Source organism: Neophocaena asiaeorientalis, unplaced genomic scaffold (genome assembly GCF_003031525.2).
Source record: "Neophocaena asiaeorientalis asiaeorientalis breed wild unplaced genomic scaffold, Neophocaena_asiaeorientalis_V1.1 scaffold540, whole genome shotgun sequence".
Taxonomy (NCBI): domain Eukaryota; kingdom Metazoa; phylum Chordata; class Mammalia; order Artiodactyla; family Phocoenidae; genus Neophocaena; species Neophocaena asiaeorientalis.
Genome location: NW_020172141.1, coordinates 5,796,658 through 5,822,832, shown reverse-complemented (window position 1 = coordinate 5,822,832; position 26,175 = coordinate 5,796,658). Strand labels below are relative to the sequence as shown.

The following is a 26,175-nucleotide window of genomic DNA, read 5'->3' as shown; positions in this document are numbered from 1 at the left end:
AATAAATTATTGATATATACTACCACATGGACGGATTTCAATTATGCTGAGTGAAAAAAGCCAGAAAAAAAGTACAGACTTACGATTCCATTTATATAAAATTCTAGGAAATGCAAACTATAGCGACAGAAAGCAGATCTCTGGTTGCCTAGAGGTGAGGGAAGGGCAGGAGGGATTAGAAAGAGACATGTGATAGATATGTTTATTATCTTGGTGGTAGTGATGGTTTCACAGGCATATTCATATGTAAAACTTGTCAAATTACGTGGCTTAAATAAAACTTTTTTAATAGAGTTCCTGAGTTTAATTCTGGCTCCCCTGCTTCCTAACTGCAGGACCTCAGGCAAGTGGCTTCATCTCTTTGAGCCTCACTTTCTTCATTTCAAATGATAGTAAAGAATGAGAAGAAGGACTTCCTGTTATGGCAGTATAAAGAGGTGCTCAATTCCTCCTTGCAAAGAACAAACATAAATCGGGACTTCCCTGGCAGTCCAGTGGTTAGGACTCCGAGCTCTCAGTGCTGAGGGCCCGGGTTCGATCCCTGGTCAGGGAACTAAAATCCCACAAGCCTCGCGGTGCAGCAAAGAACAAAAACCAAAAAAACCCCATAAAACTGGGGGAAATGGTCAAGAACAACAACTTCAGGGCACTGGAAATACCGCAAAGGCAGACGACAAAATGAGAAATGTTCGCTTTTAAAACCTGGCAGTGCTTAGGATAGGAGCAGGAGGAGTCCGTGGCGCTGTGGACTGAGGCTCCCATCCCTTCAAAACCCACCCCTCAACCCTGGTTGGAAAAAGTAGCTGTCTTACCAATGTGGGACTGGCTGCAGAAACCTACAGTTTTGCTGGCCAAAAATGGTGGATTCAGTTGTGAATGAATGATCAAAACACGCAGCCTTACCAGCCCAAGCTTGCAGTCCACGTTAGGGCAAGCAGCACATCAGTCAAAACTGTGACAGACATCCTGAAAGTGGGAAAACCATAAAAGGGCTGAGTTATGTTCTCCCCACATCCCTGGCTAACTGGGGAGCAATGTATGAGTGGGAGAGACCCAGGAGAGCATGGGGAAAAGTGAAAGCCAAGGGGGGCTTGAAAGCATTCCCCAACCCAGATTGATCAGCAGAGGGTATGAGGTCTACAGGCTCAAAGTATTTGGGTTAAACCAAAATCACTGCTGACTACCACATTAGAAAGACTCAGGGGTGACCCCTACGAATAAATAAAAATAATCCTAAAAAAACGAGCAGACACACCAGTGGCTGCAGAGTGCAGGGGAAGAGATGCTGAAGTTTAAGTCCAGGTAAGTTTCCAAAGGACAACCACCTCAGAAAAATAAAGTCCAGAGTTGCTACACTCTATTATCAAAAATGTCCAGTTGTCAACCAAAGCCTACTAGACATGCAAAGAAACAGGAGGTTTTTTTCAACAAAAAATACTAAGCTTTCCAATCTATTCTAATCTGTATCATTTCCTTCCTTCTGCTAGCTTTGGGTTTAGTTTGTTGTTTTCTAGTTCCTTAAGTTGTAAAGTTAGGTTATTGATCTCAGATCTTTCTTCTTTTTTAATATAAGCATTTGTAGCTGTAAATTTCCCCCTCAGCACTGCTTTCACTGCATCCCGTAAGTTTTGTTGTGTTTTCATTTTCATTTGTTCTAATTTCCCTTGTAATTTCTTCTTGATCCATTGGTTGTTTAAAAGTGTATTGTTGGGGCTTCCCTGGTGGCGCAGTGGTTGACAGTCCGCCTGCCGATGCAGAGGATACAGGTTCGTGCCCCGGTCCGGGAAGATCCCACATGCCGTGGAGCAGCTGGGCCCGTGAGCCATGGCCGCTGAGCCTGCGCGTCCGGAGCCTGTGCTCCACAACGGGAGAGGCCACAACAGTGAGAGGCCCGTGTACCGGAAAAAAGAAAAAAAAAAAGTGTGTTGTTGGACTTCCCTGGTGCTGCAGTGGTTAAGAACATGCCTGCCAATAGAGGGGACACGGGTTCGAGCCCTGGTCCGGGAAGATCCCACATACCACGGAGCAACTAAGCCCGTGAGCGACGGCTACTGAGCCTGCGCTCTAGAGCCCACGAGCCACAATAACTGAGCCCTCATGCTGCAACTACTGAAGCCTGCGTGCCTAGAGCCCGTGCTCCGCAACAAGAGAAGCCACCACAATGAGAAGCCCTCACTCGCCGCAACTAGAGAGAGCCTGCGCACAGCAACGAAGACCCAACGCAGCCAAAAATAATAAATAAATTAAAAAAAAATAAGTGTATTGTTTACAAAGTGACCAACAAGAGATTAATCTCCAAAATATGCAAACAGCTTATGTAGCTCTATGTCAAAAAAACAAACAACCCAATCAAAAAATGGGCAGAAGATCTAAACAGACTTTTCTCCAAAGAAGACATACAGATGGCCAAAAACCACATGAAAAGATGCTCAACATCAGTAATTATCAGAAAAATGCAAAACAAAACTACAATGGGCACCAGCACACCGGTCAGAACGGCCATCATCAAAAGGTCTACAAACAATAAATGCTGGAGAGGGTGTGGAGAAAAGGGAACCCTCCTACACTCCTGATGGGAATGTAAATTGGTACAGCCACTATGGAGAACAGTATGGAGGTTCCTTAAAAAACTAAAATGGAGGGCTTCCCTGGTGGTGCAGTGGTTGAGAGTCCACCTGCCGAGGCAGGGGACACGGGTTCGTGCCCCGGTCCGGGAAGATCCCACATGCCGCGGAGCAGCTGGGCCCGCGAGCCATGGCCGCTGAGCCTGCGCGTCCGGAGCCTGTGCTCCGCAACGGGAGAGGCCACAACGGTGAGAGGCCCACGTATCGCAACAACAACAAAAAACTAAAATGGAATCACCATATAATCCTGCAATCCCACTCCTGGGCATATATCCTGAGAAAACCATAATCTGAAAAGATCCATGCACCCCAATGTTCATTACAGCACTATTTACAATAGCCAGGACATGGAAACAACCTAAATGTCCACTGACAGAGGAATGGATAAAGAAGATGTCGTACATATACACAATGGAATATTACTCAGCCATAAAAAATAATGAAATAATGCCATGTGCAGCAACATGGATGGACATAGAGGTTATCATACTATGCTAAGTCAATCAGAAAGAGAAAGACAAATACCATGTGATATCACTTACATGTGGAATCTAAAATATGACACAAATGAACTTATCTACAAACTTATGGTTACCAAAGGGGAAACCTGAGGGGAGGGATAAGTCAGGAGCTTGGGATGAACACACACACACTACTGTATATAAGATACGTAACCAAGAAGAACCTACTGCATAGCACAGGGAACTCTACTCAATATTCTGTGATAACCTATATGAGAAAATCTGAAAAAGAATGCATATATGTCCATGTATAATTGAATCACTGGGCTGTACACCTGACACTGACACCACGTTGTATATCAACTATACTCAAAAAAAAAGTGTTGTTTAATTTCCCCAATTTTGTAACTTTTCCAGTTTTATGTTACTGATTTCAAACTTCATCTTGTGGTCAGAGAAGATATTTTGTATGATATCTATATGTTAAGATCTACTAAGATTTAATTTGAGGTCTAACCTATGGTCATCCTGGAAAATGTGCCAAGTGCACTTGAGAAGACTGTGTATGCTGCTGCTGTTGTGAGGAGTGCTCTGTAAATGTCTGTTAGATGTAGTTGGTTTATTGTGGTGTTTAAAGGACTATAGGACTCCCCTGAGCATTTCTTCCTTATTTATCTTCTGTTTTTTTAATCCATTATTGTGAGTGGGGTAGAACGATTATTGTAGAACTATTTCTCCCTTCAATTCTCTCAGTTTCTGTTTCATATATTTTGATGGTTGCTCACTAGTTATGTCGTGTTTATAATTGTTATATCTTCTTGCTGTACTTTATTATACAGAAGCCTTTTGTTATATATAATGTCCTTCTTTGTCTCTTGAGAACGTTTCTGACTTCCAGCCTATGTTTCTGTATGCCCTATAGCTTTTTGGTTCCTCATTTCTTGCATTCCTGTCTCCTTTTCTTTTTGTTTTTTGGCAGTGAGCTGTCTAAACTCCTTCTTAACTTCCTCTTCCATATATTCTGTAGCCATTTTCCTTGTGTTTACCACAAGCATTCCATTTAACATCCTGAAGTTATAACATTCTAATTTGAAGTTATAGCAGCTTAACTTCAATAACAAAAATCCTCCTCCTTTACAGCTCTGTCCCACCCCTTTTGGTGGTTACATCTTTATACGTCATGTGCCACAAAACAGAAACTAGTAATTCTTCTCAATGTATTTCCTAAACTGTGTAGAAAACACAATCTGGAGTTACAAACCAAAGTTACAGTAACACAAGCTTTCACATTAATATTTTTTTCTTCAAATGTATGTTTCTTGGTTATAGAAAACAAAAAGTATGGTTACAAACCATTGTTACAGTAATTCTAGTTTTTATAATTGCCCATGTATTTACCTTTATTGAGATCTCTATTTCTCCATAGGGCTTTGAGGTACTGTCCAGTGTCCTTTCATGTCATCCTATAGGACTCCCCTGAGCAGTTCTTGCAGGACAGGTCTAATGATAACAAACCTCTCAGCTTTTACCTGGTAACGTCTTGATTTTTCCCTCACTTTTGAAGGGCGGATTTGCTGGATAGAGGACTCTCGGTTGACTTTTTTGTTTTAGACTTTTAACATATCACCCCCCTTGTCTTCTGGCCTCCAAAATGTCCGATGAGAATTCTGCAGACATTCGTACTGAGGATTCACTTCTCTCTTGCTGTTTTCAAGATTTGCTCTTTGTCTCTTGAAAGTTTTTTTTAATTGTCTTTTGAATTTTATTTTATTATACAGTAGGTTATTAGTTATCTGTTTTTTACATATTAGTGTATACATGTCAATCCCCATCTCCCAGTTCAGCACACCAACAACAACCCCCCTGGCCACTTTCCCCCACTGGTGTTCGTACATTTGTTCTCTACGTCTGTGTCTCTATTTCTGCCCTGCAAACCGGTTCATCTGTACCATTTTTCTGGGTTTCACGAATATGCATTAATATACGATATTTGTTCTTCTCTTTCTGACTTACTTCACTCTGTATGACAGTCTCTAGATCCATCCACACCTCTACAAGTGACCCAATTTCGTTCCTTTTTACGGCTGAGTAATATTCCATTGTATTCCACTACATCTTCTTTATCCATTCGTCTGTCGATGGGCATTTAGCTTGCTTCCATGACCCGGCTATTGTAAATAGTGCTGCAATAAACATTGGGGTGCATGTGTCTTTTTGAATTCTGGTTTTCTCTGGGTATAGGCCGGTAGTGGGACTGCTGGATCATACGGTAATTCCATTTTTAGTTTTTTAAGGCACCTCCATACTGTTCTCCATGGTGGCTGTATCAATTTACATTCCCACCAACAGTGCAAGAGGATTCCCTCTTCTCCACACCCTCTCCAGCATTTGCTGTTTGTAGATTTTCTGACGATGCCCATTCTAACTGGTGTGAGGTGATACCTCATTGTAGTTTTGATTTGCATTTCTCTAATAATTAGTGATGTTGAGCATCCTGTCATGTGCTTCTTGTCCATCTGTATGTCGTCATTGGAGAAATGTCTATTTAGGTGTTTTTTGCTGTTGTTGTTTGTTTGTTTGTTTTGCGGTACACGGGCCTCTCACTGCTGTGGCCTCTCCCGTTGAGGAGCACAGGCTCCGGACGCGCAGGCTCAGCGGCCATGGCTCACGGGCCCAGCCGCTCCGCGGCATGTGGGATCTTCCCGGACCGGGGCACGAACCCGTGTCCCCTGCAACGGCAGGCGGACTCTCAACCACTGCGCCACCAGGGAAGCCCAAATGTCCTATAAACGTCAATTAAATCTATCTGGTCTATTGGTCATTTAAAGCTTGTGTTTATTAGTTTTCTGTCTGGATGATCTGTCCATTGGTGTCAGTGAGGTGTTAACGTCCCCCACTATTATTGTGTTACTGTCAATTTCCTCTTTTATAGCTGCTAGCAGTTGCCTTATGTATTGAGGTGCTCCCATGTTGGGTGCAGATATCTTTATAATGGTTATATCTTCTTCTTGGATTAATCCCTTGATCATTATGTCGTTGTCCTTCCTTGTCTCTTGTAACATTCTTTATTTTAAAGTCTATTTTTTTCTGATATGAGTGCTGCTACAACAGCGTTCTTTTGATTTCCTTTTGCATGGAATATCTTTTTCCATCCCCTCACTTTCAGTCTGTATGTGTCCCTAGGTCTGAAGTGGGTCTCTTGCAGACAGCATATATAAGGGTCTTGTTTTTGTATCCATTCAGCGAGCCTCTGTCTTTCGGTTGGAGCATTTAATCCATTCACGTTTAAGGTAATTATTGATATGTATGTTCCTATTACTATTTTCTTCATTGTTATGGGTTTGTTTTTGTAGATCCTTTTCTTCTCTTGTGTTTCCCACTTCGAGAAGTTCCTTTAGCATTTGTTGCAGAGCTGGTTTGGTGGTGCTGAATTCTCTTAGCTTTTGCTTGTCTGTAAAGCTTTTGATTTCTCCCTCAAATCTGAATGAGATCCCTGCCGGGTAGAGTAATCTTGGTTGTAGGTTCTTCCCTTTCATCACTTTAAATATATCATGCCACTCCCCTCTGGCTTGTAGAATTTCTGCTGAGAAATCAGCTGTTAACCTTATGGGAGTTCCCTTATGTGTTATTTGTCGTTTTTTCCCTTTTTGCTTGCAATAATTTTGTCAACTTGATTACTATGTGTCTCAGTGTGTTTCTCCTTGGGTTTATCCTGCCTGGGACTCTGCGCTTCCTGGACTTGGGTAGTTGTTTCCTTTCCCATGTTAGGGAAGTTTTCGACTATAATCTCCTCAAATATTTTCTCAGGTCCTTTCTCTCTCTCTTCCCCTTCTGGGACCCCTATAATGCGAATATTGTTGCATTTAATGTTGTCCCAGAGGTCTCTTAGGCTGTCTTCATTTCTCTCCATTCTTTTTCTTTATTCTGTTCTGCAGCAGTGAATTCCACCTTTCTGTCTCCCAGGTCACTTATCCGCTCCTCTGCCTTAGTTATTCTATTGATTCCTTCTAGTGTAGTTTTCATTTTAGTTATTGTATTGTTCATCTCTGTTTGTTTGTCCATTAATTCTTCTAGGTGTTTGTTCTTTAATTCTTCTAGGTCTTTGTTAAAGATTTCTTGCGTCTTCTCGATCTTTGCCTCCATTCTTTTTCCGAGGTCCTGGACCATCTTCACTACCATCATCCTGAATTCTTTTTCTGCAAGGTTGCCTGTCTCTTCATTTAGTTGTTTTTCTGGGGTTTTATCTTGTTCCTTCATCTCGTACCAAGTCCTCTGTCTTTTCATCTTGTCTTTCTGTGAATGTGGTTTTCCTTCCACAGGCTGCAGAAATTGTAGTTCTTCTTCACTTGATCTTAGCCAAAAAGCCGAGAAGCGACAGAACTGTAGTTCTTCTTGCTTCTGCTGTCTGCCCTCTGTCTTTTGAAAGTTTGACTGCATGTCTTGTGATCTTTTGGAGTTCATCTTATTTGGAATTTGTTTAGCTTCTTGTACAGGCCATTCTTCATTTTATTGTGCTTTGCAGATACTGTGTTCTTGCTGTTGTTGTTTTTACCAACTGAAGGTTTGTGGCAACCCTGCATCGGGCAAGTCTACTGGCACCACCATTCCAACAGCATTTGCTCACTTCATGTCTCTTATGTCACGTTGTGGTGTTTCTCGCAATATTTCAAACTTTTTCATTATTATCATATTTGAATTGGTGATCTGTGATCAGTGATAGTTGATGTTACCACTACAGCTCAGTGAAGGCTCGACGATGGTTAGGATTTTTTTGACAGTATTTTTAAATTAAAGTATGTACTTTTTTTTTTTTTTTTTTTAGCCAATGCTATTGCACACTTAATAGACCACAGTATAGGGACATCCCTGGTGGCGCAGTGGTTGGGAATCTGCCTGCCATTGCAGGGGACACGGGTTCGAGCCCTGGTCCGAAAGGATCCCACATGCTGCGGAGCAAATAAGCCCGTGCACCATGACTACTGAGCCTGCGCTCCAGAGCCCATGAGCCACAGCTGCTGAGCCCACGTGCCACAAATGCTGAGGCCTGTGTGCCTGGAGCCCATGCTCCACAAGTGAAGCCACCACAAGGAGAGGCCCACGCACCACAATGAAGAGTAGCCCCCCCGCTCGCTGCAACTAGAGAAAGCCCGCGCATAGCATCAAAGATCCAACACAGCCGAAAAGTAAATAATAAATTTATTTTTTAAAAAAAGACCACAGTATGGTGTGAACATAACTTTCATACGCAATGGGAAACCAAAAATTCGTGTGGACTCACTTAATTGCAATATTTGCTTTATTGCAGTGGTCTGGAACCAAACTCACAATCTCTAAGGTATGCCTGTATGTTTATATTCATGTGTCTCACGAAATTTGGAAATTTTTCAGCCATTATTTATTCACATATTCTGCCTCTTTCTCTTTCTTCTTCTCAGGCTCCCACGATGCATACGTTGGTCCTTTCATTGGTGTCCCGTGGGTCTCTTAGGCTCTGTTCCTCAGCCTCAGTAATTTCCACTGTCCTATCTTTAAGTTCACTGATTCTCCTGCCTGCTCAAATTGTCTTTAAAGCCTTCTAGTCAATTTTTCACTTCAGTTACTGCAGTTTTTGGCTCCATATTTTTGGTTTCTTTTTTTGGTTTTCTTTGATATTTCTATTTTGTTCACACATTTTCTTCACTTTCTCCACATCTTTAGTTCTTCGAGCATCTTTAACAGTTGTTTTAAAGTCTTTGGCGAATATGTCTGCCATTAAATCTCTTTCACGGACGGATTCTGCTGAATTCTTTTTTTTCCTTTCAACAGACCTTCCTGTTTCTTTGTATGCCTTGTGATTTTGTTGTTGTTTTTGCTGAACACTCGACATTTAAATCTAATAATAGCAGAACTCTGGAAATCAGATTCTCCCCCTTCCCCAGCGTTTACTGGTTTGTTATTTATTTTTACTGTTGTAGGCTCTTTGCCAGGGATCAGCTGGAGATGTAAACTTCAGTTTTTCTCAGGTCTTTTCTGAGCCCTTCCCTGGATGTGCATAGTCACTTTTAAATTTTCTGATACATGCAATTGTTTTTGAGTGTCCTACTCTTTAATGTCTGGCTCCTGAGAGGTGGAAGGCAAAAATGAAGCAGGGAGAGGCTGCCATCCAGAGGGGGAGGCCCAGCGACAGTGGCTGCCCCCGCTTCGTCTGCGCCCTGATCAGAAGCAGCCGTTAGCGATGAGGCGCAGAGCCCTGATGTTCCGAGGACAGGGTCCTCTTCACCCACCCTCGCTCCTGCAAGCTGCTCCGAGAACACGTGTACGGCCCTGCCATGTGGCTGGGGGTGGGACATAGGAACCTGCAACTGTACTACAAGCTAAAACTGACTGAAAATTAACCACAGTTTACTAAGTCTTCCCCTGGAAACTGTAAGCCTTCAGGAGAGTACAGAGTTCCAAAATAGTTATATCACTGGTGTTACTTTAACCATATTATTTTCTATGACCGATCCCAAGAAAATCTGAGGTATCAAACCAATAAAACCATGTAGTCAACAGTTTATAAAAATATATCTTTATTATTTCAACGTTCTTGCATGATACCGATACCTAGTCATATAAACATGCTCTTCCTGTTAAATATAAATTAAACACAAAAAAACTATAAACGAATCAGCAAAATTACCGGAAAATCCTTCCAAACCATGAATCCTTATTAAAAACGCACACAGGGACGATGAACCAGTCTTAAACTACCATACTCTGAAACTTAACTGCAGCCAAATGTAAACGTTTAAAGAAGCAATAGAGGGCAAAGTGATATGGAGTAAAACTATGATGGGCTTCTCAACTCCACATCCAGTGAGCCAGGCCAGTCAGATGACTCCATTTGACATTTCAGCAAAGTATTCTCTTTGTGTAAAAAAGATCAGGGCTCGTCCTCAAGCTACAGGGTAATTTCAAAACAACCACAGAAGAGCATGGCCAGAAGACTTGGTTGTCAGGTAACTTCAGAACACGAATTCCAGATGATCCAAAGAGGAGGAAAACATCCACTCCACCCCAAAAGGCATTCCCAGAGCCCTAACTTAAAACCAGATTACTAACAATGACTACAGATCAGAACATAACCTGAAAATTCACAAAACTCACATATGCATGCACTACCTGGAAAACCCTTGCTGAACTTGAGAACAGAAAGGTTCAACCTCAAGAGAGGGTATGACATTGCGGCTAAGATACCCCAGGCGGAGCTGGCCTGACACGTGTCCCTGTAAATTCTGAGATCAGCACCCATGAGAGGCACGAGCTGCACACCTTCCTCACGCTCTTCTCTCCCAGGGGTGAGCGAATGCAGGGGACTGTCACAAGTCTCCCGCTGCCCCCTTCAGGGCTGGACCAATTCAAATAGCTTGCGGGATGGTGCCAAGAACTACACCAGGCCTGCATCCCACACAGAGGGCAAAGTTCAGCCCCAACAGTTTCCACTCCTTACTAGGAAACAGCTTCATGCCAGCAGTTTGGAAACGGGAGGACAGCCTGAGAACGCCATCAGAGACCTGTGTCCGAGCTCCGCAGCAAGGACGGACGTCACCGCGTCCCAGGAGGCCCGCCCAGACACAGTGTCCCGGGACGGGGTCAGCTGCGGGGCTCTGAGGCCATGGGGCTGCGGACCGTGGACAGGAGGTGCGACTTGTACGTCTTGCTCAGGCCCGTCATCCAGAACTTGAGCAGCTTGACGTTGTCCTCCTCAGACGCCCCGAGGATGCTCAGCAGCTTCTGTGTGTCCTCTTTGGGCCGGCTATCCACCTTGGTGAACTTAAAGAGGACCTTCACTTTGCTGTAGAAGACCAAAACCAAACACTCAGCTACCGCAGAACCGTCAGCAGAGTTCTGGTCCTGGGGCCTAAACGGCTTCAAGACCAGCAGCGGCTCGGCAGGCACAGCGGGAACTGAGACAGGAGAGGCGGCACAGCAGAGCGGCGGCTCGCGCCTGCCCCGTTTCCCCACCGCTGCTGACGCTGGTGCAGGCAAACAGGGAGATTAAAAAGACAAATGTTCCTCCCATTCATAAAAGGGACAGGTGGCTCCTAAGCTCCACTGTACTGTCTGAAATCAGAACAATGTTTGACTAATTAAATTTGACAGAAAATTACTAAGAAGGCGGGAGGAAATACAGTAACTTGCTTAATAAGGAGGGAACATCTGCTACCCGACCTTCCAATTCTTAAGTTGACTAAGCGTCAAAAATAACTGCCTCCCTTGGAGAGCACAGAGCAGCCTGAGGCTCAGGGGTGCGGGCTCACCTGCTCCAGCTCACCCAGCCAGGTCAGCGCGTGGTGGAGCCCTGCATCTCTCGTCCACACCCCCCTCCCGCAGCAGCCACGGCCTCACCTCTGTCTCTGGCCACAGCTCCTGCTTCTCCTGCTGCCGGCAGCCCAGCCCTCCCCTGAAAGCACAGACTCTAGGGGCCGAGGTGGCACCCGCTTACTTCATCCACTCTTCCTTGAGGCAGACGAGGCACTGGTCGACCACGTCCACCGACAGATTCTGGTTGGTCAAAGCTGCTTCCACTTTACTCAGGATGGTGGGGCCAGCTGGGGACAAGCGGGGCACGGCCGGGGGGTCAGCACGGGGAGGGCGGGGGCGGCCTCAGCGCCCCCTCAGCCCGCTCGCCGGGGGGAGAGCAGGTCAGCGGTGCCCACCTCGGTCTGCGGCCACAGCACTCCCACTGGTCACGACAAACTCGTGCTTGCTGAGGGACGGCTCGTCCTCACAGCCGGCCGGCTGCAGGCTGGAGCGGGCGGCCGTGTGCACTTCCACCACCACAGCAAACTCTGCGGCGACACAAGACACGCTGCCCGTCAAGTGCTCTTCACCCCGGGACAAAGCCCCTCCTTGGCAGCTCCCAATCATCTCAGATCATCTGGGGAAACTCCAGCCTCCTGAGCTGAACACTGGCACCCAAAACCTTCGGTAGCTTGTGAAGAGTTAAGGGTTCACTTCTGACGCAGTTAAACGAATAACGCACTGTACTATATTACCACAGATTGCTGCGTGCACCTCCGCTGGCCTAATGCTAAACAGCCCTGGGAGAGTGGCCCCGCTACGGCCCATTTTACAGATGGGGAAACAGACTCCGGGAAGCGAAGTGACTCGCACAAGGTCACATGGCTAGTGGTGGTAACAATATCAAGCCCATCTCTGAGACGAGAGCCTGTGTTCTGAACACTGCCTCTTGGACTCATGGCCCAGCCTGGTTGCTGAGAGGGTGACAGCTCTGTGACCAACCTTCCCACCGCTCTCACGGATGTGCCTGGAGGAGGCCTAGACGTGCCGGATGCGGGGATGTGAACCCACAAAGGGATGTGCTGACTCCCGACCCCCCCAGACCAAGAATGAGGGATGCCGATCAGCTTCCTGGCTCTCTGTCTAGAGCAGTAAGCTTGTCAGTCAGTCCTGAGGGCGGAGTGGGGCTGAGCAAGGGCCACTGAGCTGATGAGCACCGGGGACAGATTTCAGGCAGATAAACACAGCAGAACGGAGAGGAAGGAAGACCACGAGGCAGAGGCTCAGTCCAGCGCCCCCTGAGCCGCCCCAGGGCCCAGGGCTGGGACCCGCCCCACAGAGAACCACACCCCAGTGAGCAGCCCAGCCCAACCCTCACCCATCTTCAAGACAGACACTAGAAGCCAATGCCACGGGGAAAGCTGGTCTTGCAACGTGGGTCTTCCCGCCTGAGGCCAGCAGGCATCGGTCCTCAAACCCACAGCTGAGGTCCAGTCACGTGGTTTCACTTCTGAGCCCTGACGTGCAGGGGCTCAGCCCAGACCGACACGGCACGCACCTGAGGCCAGCACGTGGGGAGGGATCTGCACGTGGGGCCCGAGCCCCAGGAAGTTGCAGCGGTAGGCCTCCTCGTACTGGCTGCTGTAAGGGATGACGCGCACACAGCCCACGGGCAGCATGGTCTGAAGGATGGAACAACCCAGAGCTGAGCGCTGCCCTGCCCGAGTCCCTCACCCACACCCCACGAGCCCCCTGCAGCTCGGTCCAGAGCCCTCTCATCCCGGCCCGCTCTGCAGGGTTAACTCTTCCATCATTCTCTGACTTCACAGATGTTTGTCTCTTCCCTCACCCACCAAAGGGATTCTAAGTTGTCTGAGACATTGTTTCGTCTTGTACCTTCACAGGCCCAGGCAGAAGGCTGGCATGCACACACGCTTAGAGCCGGACCTGGGCCGTGGCACCCCCTACACCTGTGGGACGGAGACAGCACGCCACACGTGCACTCCGGCCAGCCCGTCGATCAGGCTCTGTGCAGAGGACCACGTGGGGACCCAGGCCTGCCTCTGTGGCACAGGTGGCTTCTCAAAGGGATGCGGGGCTTGGGGAAGGGCGGATGGGAGAGTGATCAGTCTGTCAGGACAGCAGACTCCTCGCTCGAAATGAAAGCCAAAAATGACTACCTTTTTTTTTGGCCGTGCTGCGCAGACTGTGGAATCTTAGTTCCCTGACCAGGGATAGAACCTGGGCCCTCAGCAGCGAAAGCACAGATGAATACCATTTTTAACAGTGGAGAAAAGCACAGATCTTAGATTCAGGCATGAACCTCTGCAACGAGTCTCTGACACATCTTAACAGATTTTTTAAAAATCCACTAGGCCAATACCATCCTACCACAAAACACAATGGAAAGAAGATCCTCTCACCCGAAGAACTTCAAAGGCTGAATGGACAAGGTCTGCGTCTCTACTTTTCCAGATCACCTGGTTCCCCATGAGGACGTGCCAGGCCAGTGTGCGGAAAGATGGGGCACCCAGGACCTGAAAAACACGGTGCACTGCTTTCTGTCCAGAGGAAGTTATTTGTGTGTTCGTCTAGAAACTTTCTCCACAGAGTGAAGGAAGACGGGCAGGAGAGCGGAAGTCACCTATCTTCTCGGGGAGGCTGGGTGACTTGCCCGAAACCAGGAGGAGGGATGGCCCTGTGCTCATACCTGAAGGTCCGACCCCAGGGCTCTTGTACACTTCAAGATCTTTTCCCCAATTCTATTTTTAAAGATTTGAAGCAGATAAAGTATTAGTTTTTTGCAACATGTACCCTCTCTCTCTACACCCTTAACTTTGGCCTAACCACTTGAGAGAGAGCCAGGGTTATGAGTCTTCAGCACCGAGGGAAAGCTCGGTCTAGATGCCAGCAGCCCAGGGCCGCCCCGCTGAGTGGACCCCCATCCGGAGCCCCGGCCTCTAACCATGTCCTCTGGGCTGTGAGACTCTCAATCTAGGGCTTGTGACTTCCTCATCTGTCCTGTTTTTATCCTGCTTTAATCAACTCCAATTAACTCCACGGCACTGACATTTTAGAAGAGCTCAGCCTGTTGTCTTAGGGCTTGTGAACATGGCCAGAAAAAAAGAGGAGGCTGTGACACTGCCTTTTACCAAACCCTACCAGCCCCCAAGGACTCCCACCTCCGGTGGAATTCAAGATCCCCTCCAGCTGTAATCCACATTAGCTGTAACCCACTGTAATCAACAAGGACTGCAGCCAAATCAAGGATGATTTAAATGAATGGTTTTCACCCCAAAGCCCCACAGAACACCTCCTGGTAAACCAGGCTTTACTTCATTTTCCAAAGTAAAAATAACTGTTCTCTGATAGAATTCATGCTCAATGTAAAAGTAGACAGAGAGAGGGTCTATGAAAGGCCAGCCTGCTTTGTGATCTAGCGGTCACTCCCGCTGCCCTCCCGTGCGGCGAGCAGCCCCGCCCCCGCCCCGCCCCCCGCGGGGCAGGCTCCAGCAGCTCCTAGCGAACAACGGGCCGTTGCTCGGATGCAACTCCTGGGGTCGCACGTTCAGGTTGTTTCCAGTTCTTTGTAAGAAAGGCCACTGTTTTCAATTTGCAAAGCATCTAGGCTGTGCGCAAACCAACAATGCTGTTCAATTCCTTTAGAAGGCCCCAGAATGACAAGATCAGAGAACCATGAGAAGCCAACCGTTGGGCCTTTCTTTAGAGAAACCCCCTCCATCCTCACTGAGCCTGGGGCGAAGACACCCCAGATGCCCCCTGACATCTTCAGCCACCCACCAAGAAGGTTCCTGGTCACCCCTGAACACAACAGACCCAAAGGAAAAGGCGTGCTGGATGGAGATGAGCCGGAAGGAGAGGACGGGGCTCTTGTCCTGAGTTTCTGATCCGGGCTCTACCTCTCTACCGCCTACCTGCCTCATGTGCCGAAGGGATTTAAAGACAGAGAGCTTTCGGGGCTGCCAGTTTCCACAGTCTGAGAGCAAGGACGAATCCACCGGGCACTTGGTCGGCTCCCGCCCCTCGGCCCCCTCTTTCTCCTCCTCTCCAGCCTCAGAGCTGCCCCAGCTTTCCGATTCCTCTTCCAAGTCTGCAAGACAGACAACAAATTCAGTTACGAAATGTGCGTCCCTAGACTCCTTCGCTCTCTGGATGCAAGTCTTTGCACAGGACCACTTCAGCCCAAGGCATCTCGTGGTTAAACCAGCCGGAAGGCTACTGATTTCTGGTTCGGACCAGCTGTCTACACTACCTGCTGCCACTGGAGTCCTGGGGTGGGCCAGGAGTGTTCAGTCTGCTATGTTCTGTCCACTGCTGGTTGGAAAAGTCAAGTCAGCGCTAAGGACGCTAACAGTGTGTGAGCGCTCCCCTAAAGATGTCCACACATTCTGTCCTTTAATCCTCTCGCCTGCCCTGGGTCAGTACTGCTCTCCCCGTCTTACAGAAAGGAATATCTGCTATCTCAATTCATCGTCACGACAACCCCAGGAATGCAGCATCCTCACTGCACAGCTCGAGTGAAGGGGCCTTGCTGTGCGCACAGAACACACACATCTTGGAGCCCGGAGCTGAAGGCAGGTCTGTACAGGCTGCAGCGTGTGCTCTGAACCCCTATGCTCACCCTGTGACCAAAATACGACCCAAGACGAGACAGGGAGCACCGCACGCCTGCACTCCTCTCCCCCGACGCACTCGGCTCTCCATGCAAATAAATCTCACCAGCAGACTGCCCTTGCCACCGTCACTAACCTAGAAACGTGTCATCACTCTGATAAATGGTTCCGGGCCGACCATACCGTGAGGGCGCGGAAGTGGACCGCGCTTCGGTCTTCTCCGAGCGAGCCCTGCCCTTGATGAACCCGCCCGCCCTCCCCTTCGCAGGGAAGCCTGCTCAGGTGCAGGTCACCGGACGACAGGAACAAGTTCCAAACAGCTCCAGCTTGTTAAGGTCAATCATTTGCAAAAAGAAGCACGTTGTCACGGAGGACACACAAGACGCATCACGAGTCCCATTCACCCCGCCCCACATGTGAGATCCTGGACCTGTGTCACTGAGAATCCAACCATCTCCAAAAGAAAAGCAGACTCCCAGACTCCCCTGGGCAGTTACTTAAAACACCCAGATGTGGAGATCTGATTGCAAACCTGGGGAGGGCCGCCCAGTTACCAGGAGGCTTGGGAACCACCGGCCCTGATGAAAACCTCGGGTCCAACTAAAGGACAACATTTTACTGTTGAAGAGCAGAGAGCAAGTCCCCATCCAGACAGGCCGAGTAAGTGCTTCTTGTACGATAGGGACACAGAAGCCTCACTCAACCCACCTCTCCAGAGCGACAGCCCCGGGGATGGTCTTTCCCAACCTGCCCGGACAGATTCTTACACGTGACTGTCAGGGAAGATGAGGCAGGAAATCACAATAAAACCACGAAGAGCAAAGGGCGAGCTTTTGTAGACACGGCTCCTGGGGCCCCCTCCGCCAGCTCTCTGCTGGGATGGAGGAGAGGGGAGCTGAGCACGGGCCGACCCCAGGCCACCACCGGCAGAGGCTCCCAGCACAGGCACCTCCCAGCTCACCCGCCAGCTGCTCCATCTGGACCAAGGTGTCCTCAGTGGGCGCGCCTTCCAGGAGCTTCTCGGTCAGCCGGCTGCCGCACGCCTTCAGGAGCCTGGGAAACACAGTGCCACCTATGCGGTGTTCTCGCCGAAAGGAAAACTAGACCCGAAGCCAATCAACCCTCCTGAGCTAACGACTGGTTAACAGAAAACACGGGCGTAAAAGAACGAGTTGGGTACCACCACGAGGATTCGATCAGCCAGAGGGGTTCCTACAGGACGCACAGCCCAGGCCTCTAGAAAAGGCAGGGAGGTTGGGGCAAAGGCACACGAGGTGCTGCTCTAGACTAAGAGGCCTGGCACGATCCATGCCCTGTGTGCTGGTGCGCTGGTCCCAAAGCCAGAGTCAACTCTGAGGCAAAGCAGGAAAAGTGAACATGGACTGGGCTGGATGATGCTAAGCAATGAGTCCATTTTGTTGCACGTGATAACGGGTTTATGGTTGAAGTGAAGATTTGCTTTAAAAAACATTCCAGAAAAAAAAAAGTGAAGGACAGATGAAAAAGCAGTGAAATGTCGCTAACTGCTGAAGTAGGAGGGTGTGAAGTTCCTTGTAGTATTATACTTTGGGTCTGTCTGAAATTTTCCCAAATTAAAATAATTCCTAGGGGCTTCCCTGGTGGCGCAGTGGTTGAGAGTCCGGCTGCCGATGCAGGGGACACGGGTTCGTGCTCCGGTCCGGGAGGATCCCACATGCCGCGGAGCGGCTGGGCCCGTGAGCCATGGCCGCTGAGCCTGCGCGTCCGGAGCCTGTGCTCCGCAACGGGAGAGGCCACGACAGTGAGAGGCCTACGTAACGCAAAATAGTAATAATAATAATTTCTAAAAGACAAGAGGCACTGTCTGCCGGGTGGGGGAGACAGATATTTTCCTCTGTGGTTTGCAGGTTCTCAGAAGCTGCACTCAAGGATTACGTGTGAGGAACGTCACCCACACCAGGACCTGACTTAGGGGATGCCGCACAGGAATGAGAAGGATTACGTGTGAGGAACGTCACCCACACCAGGACCTGACTTAGGGGATGCCGCACAGGAATGAGAATCTGGAGAGTCTTTGGAAGGAACATATCCTGCAGTGGGAGGAAGAGAAACAACCTGTGGCCGGAGGACAGACCGTGGTGGTTTCTAAGTGTGTCCACAAATCTGTCGGTACTCCTCCCTTCCAACGGCGGGGCCCGGTCCTCCCCTCCCGCCTAGGCTGAGCTACTTCTAACAACCAGGTGCAGGCAGGGCCCGTGCGCTGCTGAGGCTGGGTCGTGAGAGCCAGCAGAGCCCACCTCGCTCTCCCCGGATCACCCGCATGACCGTGGCGAGCAGAGGCCTCCCGCCCACGGCCAGACCGACCTGCCAGCCCCGAGGGAGCCCAGCCTTCACACGACAGCAGCTCCGCCTAAGGACAAGGGCCAGAGCGGCCCAGCTCAGCCCCCGTCTGGGTCCTGACTCACAAGTGCTGTGAGAGACAAGCACCCGCTGCTGCTCACAGAGAGGGAGACCACTGGTCTCGGTCTAGGAACCTCACCTCAAAATCTCGCTGGGAAGGGAGCTCCGCCTTAACGCGCCTTCCACGCACTCAGAAGCGAGAAGGACTGAACCCAGTTCAGGACTCACGCGTCACAGCACAGACCTGTCAGCAACTGTCCCCCCCAAGCTGGGCACAGTCCGGCCAACGCCCCAGCGGCCACAAGAAGACCGAGTCTGGTTACCAGGCGAAGGAGGTGTGCAGGCACGCCCACAAGCTGTCATCGTTCGTCAAGGACGTCAGCGAGCGGGCAGCGTTGCCGTTCCTTTGGTGCAGGAACGGTGTGAAAGCAGTGTTCATCCTCTGGGCACGCTGTGGGCACCCAAACTGCTCCGCCTCAAACACCTGACACACAAGGGGAAGGGGAAAGACCCTTAACGACAAAAGCAGCCAGCAGCCCAGGCCCCAGTCTGCTCTCTGGGCCAAGAGCAAAGAAGGGCCCCGGGTCTCATCCCAAAGAGAACAGCTTTGTCCCCCCACCGGATCAGAAGCCACCTGACAAGAGGCTCAGTTAGGAGTCTCTCCTGCGGCCTCCCCGACACCGACTCTTCGGCACGTGACGGGGCTCAGGGGGCATCTGCGCTTTCCAGGCACCCCCGTTTCCAGGCACAGGGGGCTTCCGCTGCTCAGACCCTGTGTGGGCGGGACACGTGACCACCTCCTGCGAGGGGGGAGAGGAGCCCGGCCTCCAGCCCCACCTGTGCACCCCAGCAGGCAACCGGGCAGCAACAGCACTCCAGCCTGACCGCAGCGCGCAGACCCCTGCTTGCCTGCGATGGACATAAACACGCTGCTGGGGCTTAAGCACTGTTTGTTCCCAGAGCACCACTGGCCTATCCTGGGCGGCCCTGGAGATGCAGGGCCGTGGCTGGACATGCATGGTAGGTGCAGGTCTGTCACACCACTAGTGGACAGGCTGCTGAAATGATGGTCAGAGGAAGCAGAGACAGCGGGAATCAAACCAGGCCTCTGACTGCAGTAAAGGCAGAGCCAAGCGAGAAGTAAGACAACGACAGACTCGAGAGAGACACTGAAGCCAGCAGGACCGGCTGGCCCCGGGCCTATCGCCGCAACTCCGACTCCGCGGCGGCCAGGGGACCCCCGGGCGGGAACGCTGCCCTGCTCCTGGCCCCTCGCACACAGCCCTCCCTCCCCGCCACCCACTGCCCTGCCTCGGGGCCACCTTGAGCGCCTTGCCCTGGAGCTCATCGATGATCCCACGGATCTTGCCCAGCAGGAAGGGCCAGGAGTTGATGAGGTAGATGCGGTCCATCATGATGGCGATGATGCTGTACCAGCGCTGGAAGCCCCGGGCCAGGCTGTCCTTGATGAAGAACGTGTGGCTGAACACAAAGCCGTGCTGCTCGTCCCCGAAAAAGATGGGGCCCTCGCGGCCGGGGCACACCTGGGACACAAGGACAGCGCTGCAGGACACCGCCCTCTGCGCGCGGCAGCACTCAAACCCTCCTGCTCACTCTTCTTTCTGCGCTAATTAGTCAGCATCAGTTACAGGGAGAGTGGAAAGGGCAGGGATGAGAAAGGAAAACTCTGCTCATCTCTCCCGTGACCGCACTTCCTAAAGAGAACGTTCGTTACCATGAAACCCAAGGACCAGTAGGTTCGTTAATTCTTCTTACCTTGAGTCATAAATAACTCGTACACAAGTATTACATCTACCCCAGGCTCAGATTTGCCAACATCACTCATCTGGAACATACCAGAGAACTGGCAAGTCAGAACAGCCACTGCAGAGTCCACGTGATAAAAAATCTGCATATGTTATGTGTAGGAGAGAACGTGGGTCTCCCTCACACTACACCCACTCTTACACACAACCCCACCAGACACGATCAGCTGCCCACCGGCAGGGACACAGCCAGGCGGGCACATGGCAGCAGTGAGGACGATCAAGTGGGGCAGTGACAGACTGTGAACTCTCTGTGACAAAGACACAGAGGCTAAGACAACTCGACAACGGCAGCCACGTGTCTTAGAAACACAGACGCACGCCTCGGTCGGCTAAGAGAGCACGTGATGAGCACTGAGGCTCTGACGTGACAGAGACGACACGAAGGTGACATCTGATGGGAGCCACACACCTACAAACACTTCACACCTTAGCAACACGTCCACGAAGAACGAAGAACGAAAGCCTGGTGCTTAAAATGGTAAGTTAGCAACGAACCAGGGTGCAACGTGACTCACTCCGGGACCTGCCCGGCCGTCTCCGGGCTGCCGTCTGCCTTCCTTCCCGTAACCGACACCGAGCTTGCTCAGGGCGTGCTGGCGCACACGTGAGCGACTCTCGCAGAAGCCCCGGGTCACGGGTGCTCACCTCGCAGCTCAGGCTCCGCACACAGGCCTGGCGGACGATGCTGAAGAGCTGGGGGTGGTTGGGGTGCTGGTGACTGACGTACTTGATCGAGGTCTCCTTGTCATGGCTGATGTACCCGGGATGCCCTGCAGCAAGTGACCGGCAGCCCTGCCCACGAGAAAGAGAAGAAAACCAGTCAGCCAGCAACATGCTTGCTGACTCTTATGCAAACGTCAAGCAGAAAATTCAATCTGTTTTCACGTAAGAACAACCGGCTCCTCGAGTCATACTTGACTGAGGATTTCCGTGTTTCCCGAGTAGGGAAGTCAGGATGCACTCATCACAAAGGTCGGCAGAGGGCATCGAATCTATGAACACAGAGGTCACTGGACCTCATCTACTGGCACTTATGCAGCAGGGATCCCGAAGAGCTCTGTACCCATCACCTCACCTAATCCAAGGAGCAAACCTGTGAGACAGTTACCGGGAGAATCCCCACCTCACAGGTGGCAAAACTGAGGCCCGGAGCCTCCGTCCTCGATCCGGGCACAACCACTTGGCAGGGACCTCGTGCCAAGGGAGGCTGCCACACTCTGGCACTGGCGTGGCCGCCTGAGAACACATGCTCAGACCCCCTGCCATGGGGAAGGGACCGGACCGGCAGCCCTGGCTGCTGCCCCTCTGAAGCCACCGTCACGTTGGCGCCAATGCTGTGAGCCCCGGTGGCAGCCCCCAACCTGGGACTGCGCACAGAGGCCCTGGAGCCAGCCCCTCCCTGGGCGATGCAGGACGCCTCCCAAAGCCGTTCCAGCTCAAGGACCCGCCCCCAAGGCCCCCACCGGCGCAGGCCTCCTTCCTGCCTGCCTCTCCATCACAGGCAGCGGCCGTTCACAGCAGAGGGCCCTCCCCACCTCTGCTCCCCACCCTCGATCCCTCACAATGAATCAGTCAAGCTCGAGCTCAGCGACTGCTTCTCAGTGGAATGAAGCTAACACAGCTGGATCGTTGTCCACCCTGTAGTGACAGGTCCAACGCCAGCCTGATTTCCAGTCCCGACCCAGGGCTCCACGTGAAGAAGCGGCCTGGTGCGGGGACCTAACCTTCATCCCCCAGAGCTCACGAAGCGGGCAGGGTGCCCGCGAGGAGGACGCCAGACTGAGCGGACAGGAGCCGAGAAGGCAGCGCATGGACACGAGTGAGCGAGGCGAGGCCGGAAGGGCAGGCCCCACGGTGGTGGCCAGTGTCGGCTGGCAGGGTGGTTTGAACAAGCTAAAGCTGGGACGAAGGGAAAGGACCGGAGGGAAGGAAAGCAGCAAGCGCACACCGCACGGCCCACGGCGTGCGGCCTCCCGTCCACCCCCAGGAGGTCAAGCCCGAGCGCCGGCGGACAAGAAACGCCCCCGACACCCCAGGAGACACTGGCCTCGCACATGTCCGATTTCTTCGGCCCCGGGCTGCTGGACTCCGCGCTGGCCCCTTCCGCCGGGCTGTGGGCGCGGAGGCGGCTGCTCATCTGGATGCCGCCCTCCTCCTCCTCGGCGTGCTCGCCCCGGCCGGGGCCGTCCCCGCTCCCCGCCCCTTGCGGAAGCGGGGCGTGCAGGACCTCTGTGCAGAAGAGCGTGCGGGGGCCGTGGAGCTCGCAGAAGTGACAGAGCGCGACGATGGCATTCATGGCGCCCTGGAGGCTGTGCCAGGCCTGCTGGGGAGAGGAGGGAGATGCCGTGAGCTGGCCCCAGGACCTGCCGGCTCCGGAGCCCAGCGACCTCTGCTGCCCTCAACAGGCTTCTGTCCAGCAGAGGCAGGACACCCAGCCAGGCGGCACTGCCCAGCACCCACTCTGGGCCAGCACTGCATCGGCGGCAGGGGACACAAAGCAGACACCGTCCCTGTCCACAAGGAGTCAGGACCAAGAGATGGGGAAACTTAATGCGGATCACACAGAAACCCTTCAGTCAGGACTGTGCCGGCAGGGCCACGAGGTGGGCAGATGGGGACGGACACACAGACACACACGCTGCCGCTCTGGGGGCATCTGTTCCACGGACAGCAGTGGAGCGGCTCCCGTGTGCCGGGCGATGTTTCAGGTGATGTGATGCTGCCTCACGGAGCTTACCTTCCAGGAGGGCAGGGACACACGGCACACCGCTTCCTCTAGTGCGGTGACCGCATTAGGGAGACAAGGACAGGGGTCCAGGACAGAGAAACACTGGAGGAGGGGGGATGTAGTTTCGGACAAAAGGACTCCCAGGTGACAGCGGAAGGAACACAGGGCACCACGGGGGCTGAGGAGGGGCCGTGACGGGGCCCGAATGTCTGCAGAGCCGGGGGGTGAGGGCAGAAGACAAGAGGTGGATTTTAGGGGCCCTTCTAGGCCATGGTAAGACCCTGAACTTTTCTTCAAACATCAGAGAACCTTTGGTGGGTTCTGATGAGAAACACAATAAATTAGAATGTTATTTGAAAAGGTCGTTCTGGCCACTGTGCAGGAGCCAGGGCGGACGCAGGGAAGCGAGCTGGCCTGGGCCAGGGTGGGCGGGGGAAGGCGCTGAGGACCGTCAGAGTGTGAGCGTGTCCCAAAGAGATATGCAGACGCTGCTCACGGGCGGACTGTAGAGAACAAAGAAGGAAGCGGGGGACGTGCGGGTGGGAGAAGGCGGCCGAGAGCAGCGCCTACTAAGCCTCTGGTGGAGATGACGATGACGGGCCACGGGAGATGGGAGTGGGGCAGCCAGGGCTGGGGGACCTGGGCCCCAGAGCTCAGACGTGGGAGGGAGGAAGAGCTGGTCAAGATGACAAAGGAGGACAGGCAGTGAGGCGAAGTCCAGTATCACGCCGGAGACCACATGAGCAAAATCGCCCCGGAGGAGGGCAGCAGAGGGCGGGGAGGGCGTGGCGGGGACGCAGGCGCACTGCCCTCTGCGGGGAAGCCTTAAAGGTGGGGCGTCTGTCCACTGGGCTCCAGCAGGTCGTGGAGGAACAGAAGCGGGACAGTGACCGCCCAGCCGACGTGACACGTGTGACACAGCAGGGCCTGGGAGCCAGGCTAAAGTGGGAACAAGTCTTCTCCAGACCACAGCATCCAAGAGCCACGTGTGGCAGCTCAGATCCGAATTAACGACGATGAAGAGCCCCCTTCCTGTCTCACCAGCCACATGTGGCTCGCGGCCACCATTTTAAAAGGACAGCACAGACCGTGGGAGGGACATTTCTATCACCACAGAAAGTTCTCTTGGACAGCCGTGCTCACAACAGTGAAGGACAATTTCAGTTACCGACGTCTGACTGCGTAGTGGACACCGGCAGGATCCACTGGAGAACGCCACCCCCCATTACAGAATCAAAGGTCAGACATGCTCTGTGCTCACCCCCTGGTTGGCAGGCGCAGGCCTGAGCGTGGCCTGCCAAGTCAGAGGCACCTGCTCGGGACGCTGAACCCGGAGGACAGAGGAAGGCAGCAGACAGTGTGAACACACACGGCGGGGGCAGGGAGTCTGTGGAGCGGGTCCCGGGGGGCGGCACCCTCGCCCACTGGGTCCCTCCACGGGCCCTCGAAAGGCCTCCCGCTGGTGGCCACACTTGGAGCCACTTCGCTAGCCGCCTGCTCGCTCTGCCACCACCCGATGTCTGCGGTCAACCACTCAGCTGACGTGGGCCGCCCACTGCCCGCACAGGCTGGTAGGAGCGGCAGAGGCCAACCCAAAGGAGACATCTGGGGATCACACAGGGGACAGGAGGGGCAGCTGGAGGCCATGGCGAGCCAGGGCACGGAGGGCTCCCGGAGGGAGCTGAGCAGTGGGACAGAAGACAGTTTAAGACAGGAGGACATTTAGCTGGAAGACCTTGAGCTCCATGGAGATTCTAACAGCAGAGGGCCAGGAGGGCAGGGCCGGTGAGGAAGGCCCTGAACGCTGCCCCCAGCCCTCCAGCAGCTCGCTCCTCGCGCGCGGCCTCTCCCCGCACGCCCCCTGCTCAGAGAGGGCCCTCAGCAATGCTCACACCCAGCCACCTCTCTCAGCTCCCGACACACAGTGGGCACCAAACTGACGGGGGGTAGACAAGTGAATTTAGGAGCTGCCTGGAGAGAGGACAGTTGTTGCCACAGAAAGGAGAATGCTCGTGGGTGATGTCAACACGAACCTCTACACCCAGCAGGACCACAGAGCCACCACCCCGCCCAGGTGACAGCCAGCAAGGCCATTTCCAAACGAGTCAGGCACTGCAACTGCGGTCAATACCTCAGCTCTAAGACCTGACGCTTTCTAGGTAAGGAAAAAAATCAGAGCCAATTCTAAGAGCAGTGGGCATGGGGAAAAAAAAAAATGCAAGCAGCTTACAGCCGATCTCAAATGAGAACATCACACAGAGGATGTGGTTCTGAGTGGTTCCGCAGGCCACTTGCCTTGTAAGCAGCAAGCGACAGAAAGCCGATGTCGTGGGCAAAGTCTACAGCCATGTTTCATAAAGGAGCCCTTGTGATACAGGTACTTATATTTAAATGTCTATATAAAACCTAAGATATTTAAAAACATAAAGTCTTCATCCTTCCTGCTCTTGGTTATAAGGGGGCAGCACCCACATCACGCCCATTTAACCCTTCCGACCACAGGCCCACCCTTACGTGGGAAGGAGAGAGCAGAGGTGATGGTGCTAAGCTATTTCCCGTGGGACAGGCTACTCTCACTTTGCTTTAAATGGGAAGCACTCCTGTCTGACAAGAGTTCTGACTACTGGAATCAGGGGTGCCACAGCCTAGATAAAATTTAACTCTCCAGACCTGCGCACGCGGAAAAACGTCTGTCTCCAGCCCCGAGCAGCCAGGTGACCTCCGACAGGTCCAAATACCTCTCTCGGCACTAGCCTAAAGCTGAGCCCCACAGGCCTGGGAGGGAACTACGGCCCGTGTGACACCCGAACTCGGGCAGCATGAGGCCGGGTCTCCACTCACTCTCGGATTCCAATCTGTCTTTACCGGATGCCCAACAGTCCTTCCTTTCCAACCAGCCTTCCAGAAACCAAGAGGCAAAAACCCTCCCCCGCCCGACAGGCTCAACATTACACCCTGAAGGGTAGGGTCCTGTCCACGCCCCCTCCCATCGCGACAGTGACGTGGGCACGACCCCCTCCCGCGGTGCACCCTGGCCCGGGTCCCTCTATCCCACTGCGGTCCGCCAGAGGACCACGGAAGGTTAAGGATGCGCTGAGCCCGGCAGCTCTCGACCCGCATCACACACGCTGCAGCACCCCGACGGCGGCCCGGCCTCGTGCACGGGGGACAGGCGTGTGACACCCGAAGGTACCGCGGCGTCGCGCCACTGTCACTCAACCACTGGTAACCTGGCGCCTCAGCATGTCCTCTCGG

The 26,175-nt window shown here is 52.2% G+C and overlaps 1 protein-coding gene across 6 annotated transcripts in view; it reads right to left on the bottom strand.

Annotated features, from left to right (window-relative positions):
- Window positions 1-9,619: 9,619 nt before the first annotated feature.
- The window catches only part of FLCN (folliculin), a 17,062-nt gene continuing 506 nt past the window's right edge, over window positions 9,620-26,175 (bottom strand). For 2 of the 6 annotated variants that reach the window (XM_024752314.1, XM_024752330.1), the window contains exons 2-13: window positions 22,240-22,515; window positions 20,838-20,984; window positions 19,686-19,907; window positions 18,687-18,847; window positions 16,946-17,037; window positions 16,752-16,757; window positions 15,286-15,461; window positions 13,774-13,887; window positions 12,909-13,032; window positions 11,767-11,898; window positions 11,553-11,658; window positions 9,620-10,901 (exon numbers count right to left, since the gene is read on the bottom strand). In XM_024752314.1, the coding sequence (XP_024608082.1) occupies window positions 10,700-10,901; window positions 11,553-11,658; window positions 11,767-11,898; window positions 12,909-13,032; window positions 13,774-13,887; window positions 15,286-15,461; window positions 16,752-16,757; window positions 16,946-17,037; window positions 18,687-18,847; window positions 19,686-19,907; window positions 20,838-20,984; window positions 22,240-22,488 (1,731 nt within the window). In that variant the 5' untranslated portion in view covers window positions 22,489-22,515 and the 3' untranslated portion in view covers window positions 9,620-10,699. The remainder of the gene's footprint in view (window positions 10,902-11,552; window positions 11,659-11,766; window positions 11,899-12,908; window positions 13,033-13,773; window positions 13,888-15,285; window positions 15,462-16,751; window positions 16,758-16,945; window positions 17,038-18,686; window positions 18,848-19,685; window positions 19,908-20,837; window positions 20,985-22,239; window positions 22,516-26,175) is intronic. The other 4 variants (XM_024752306.1, XM_024752297.1, XM_024752339.1 and 1 more) reach the window with 3 other exon arrangements.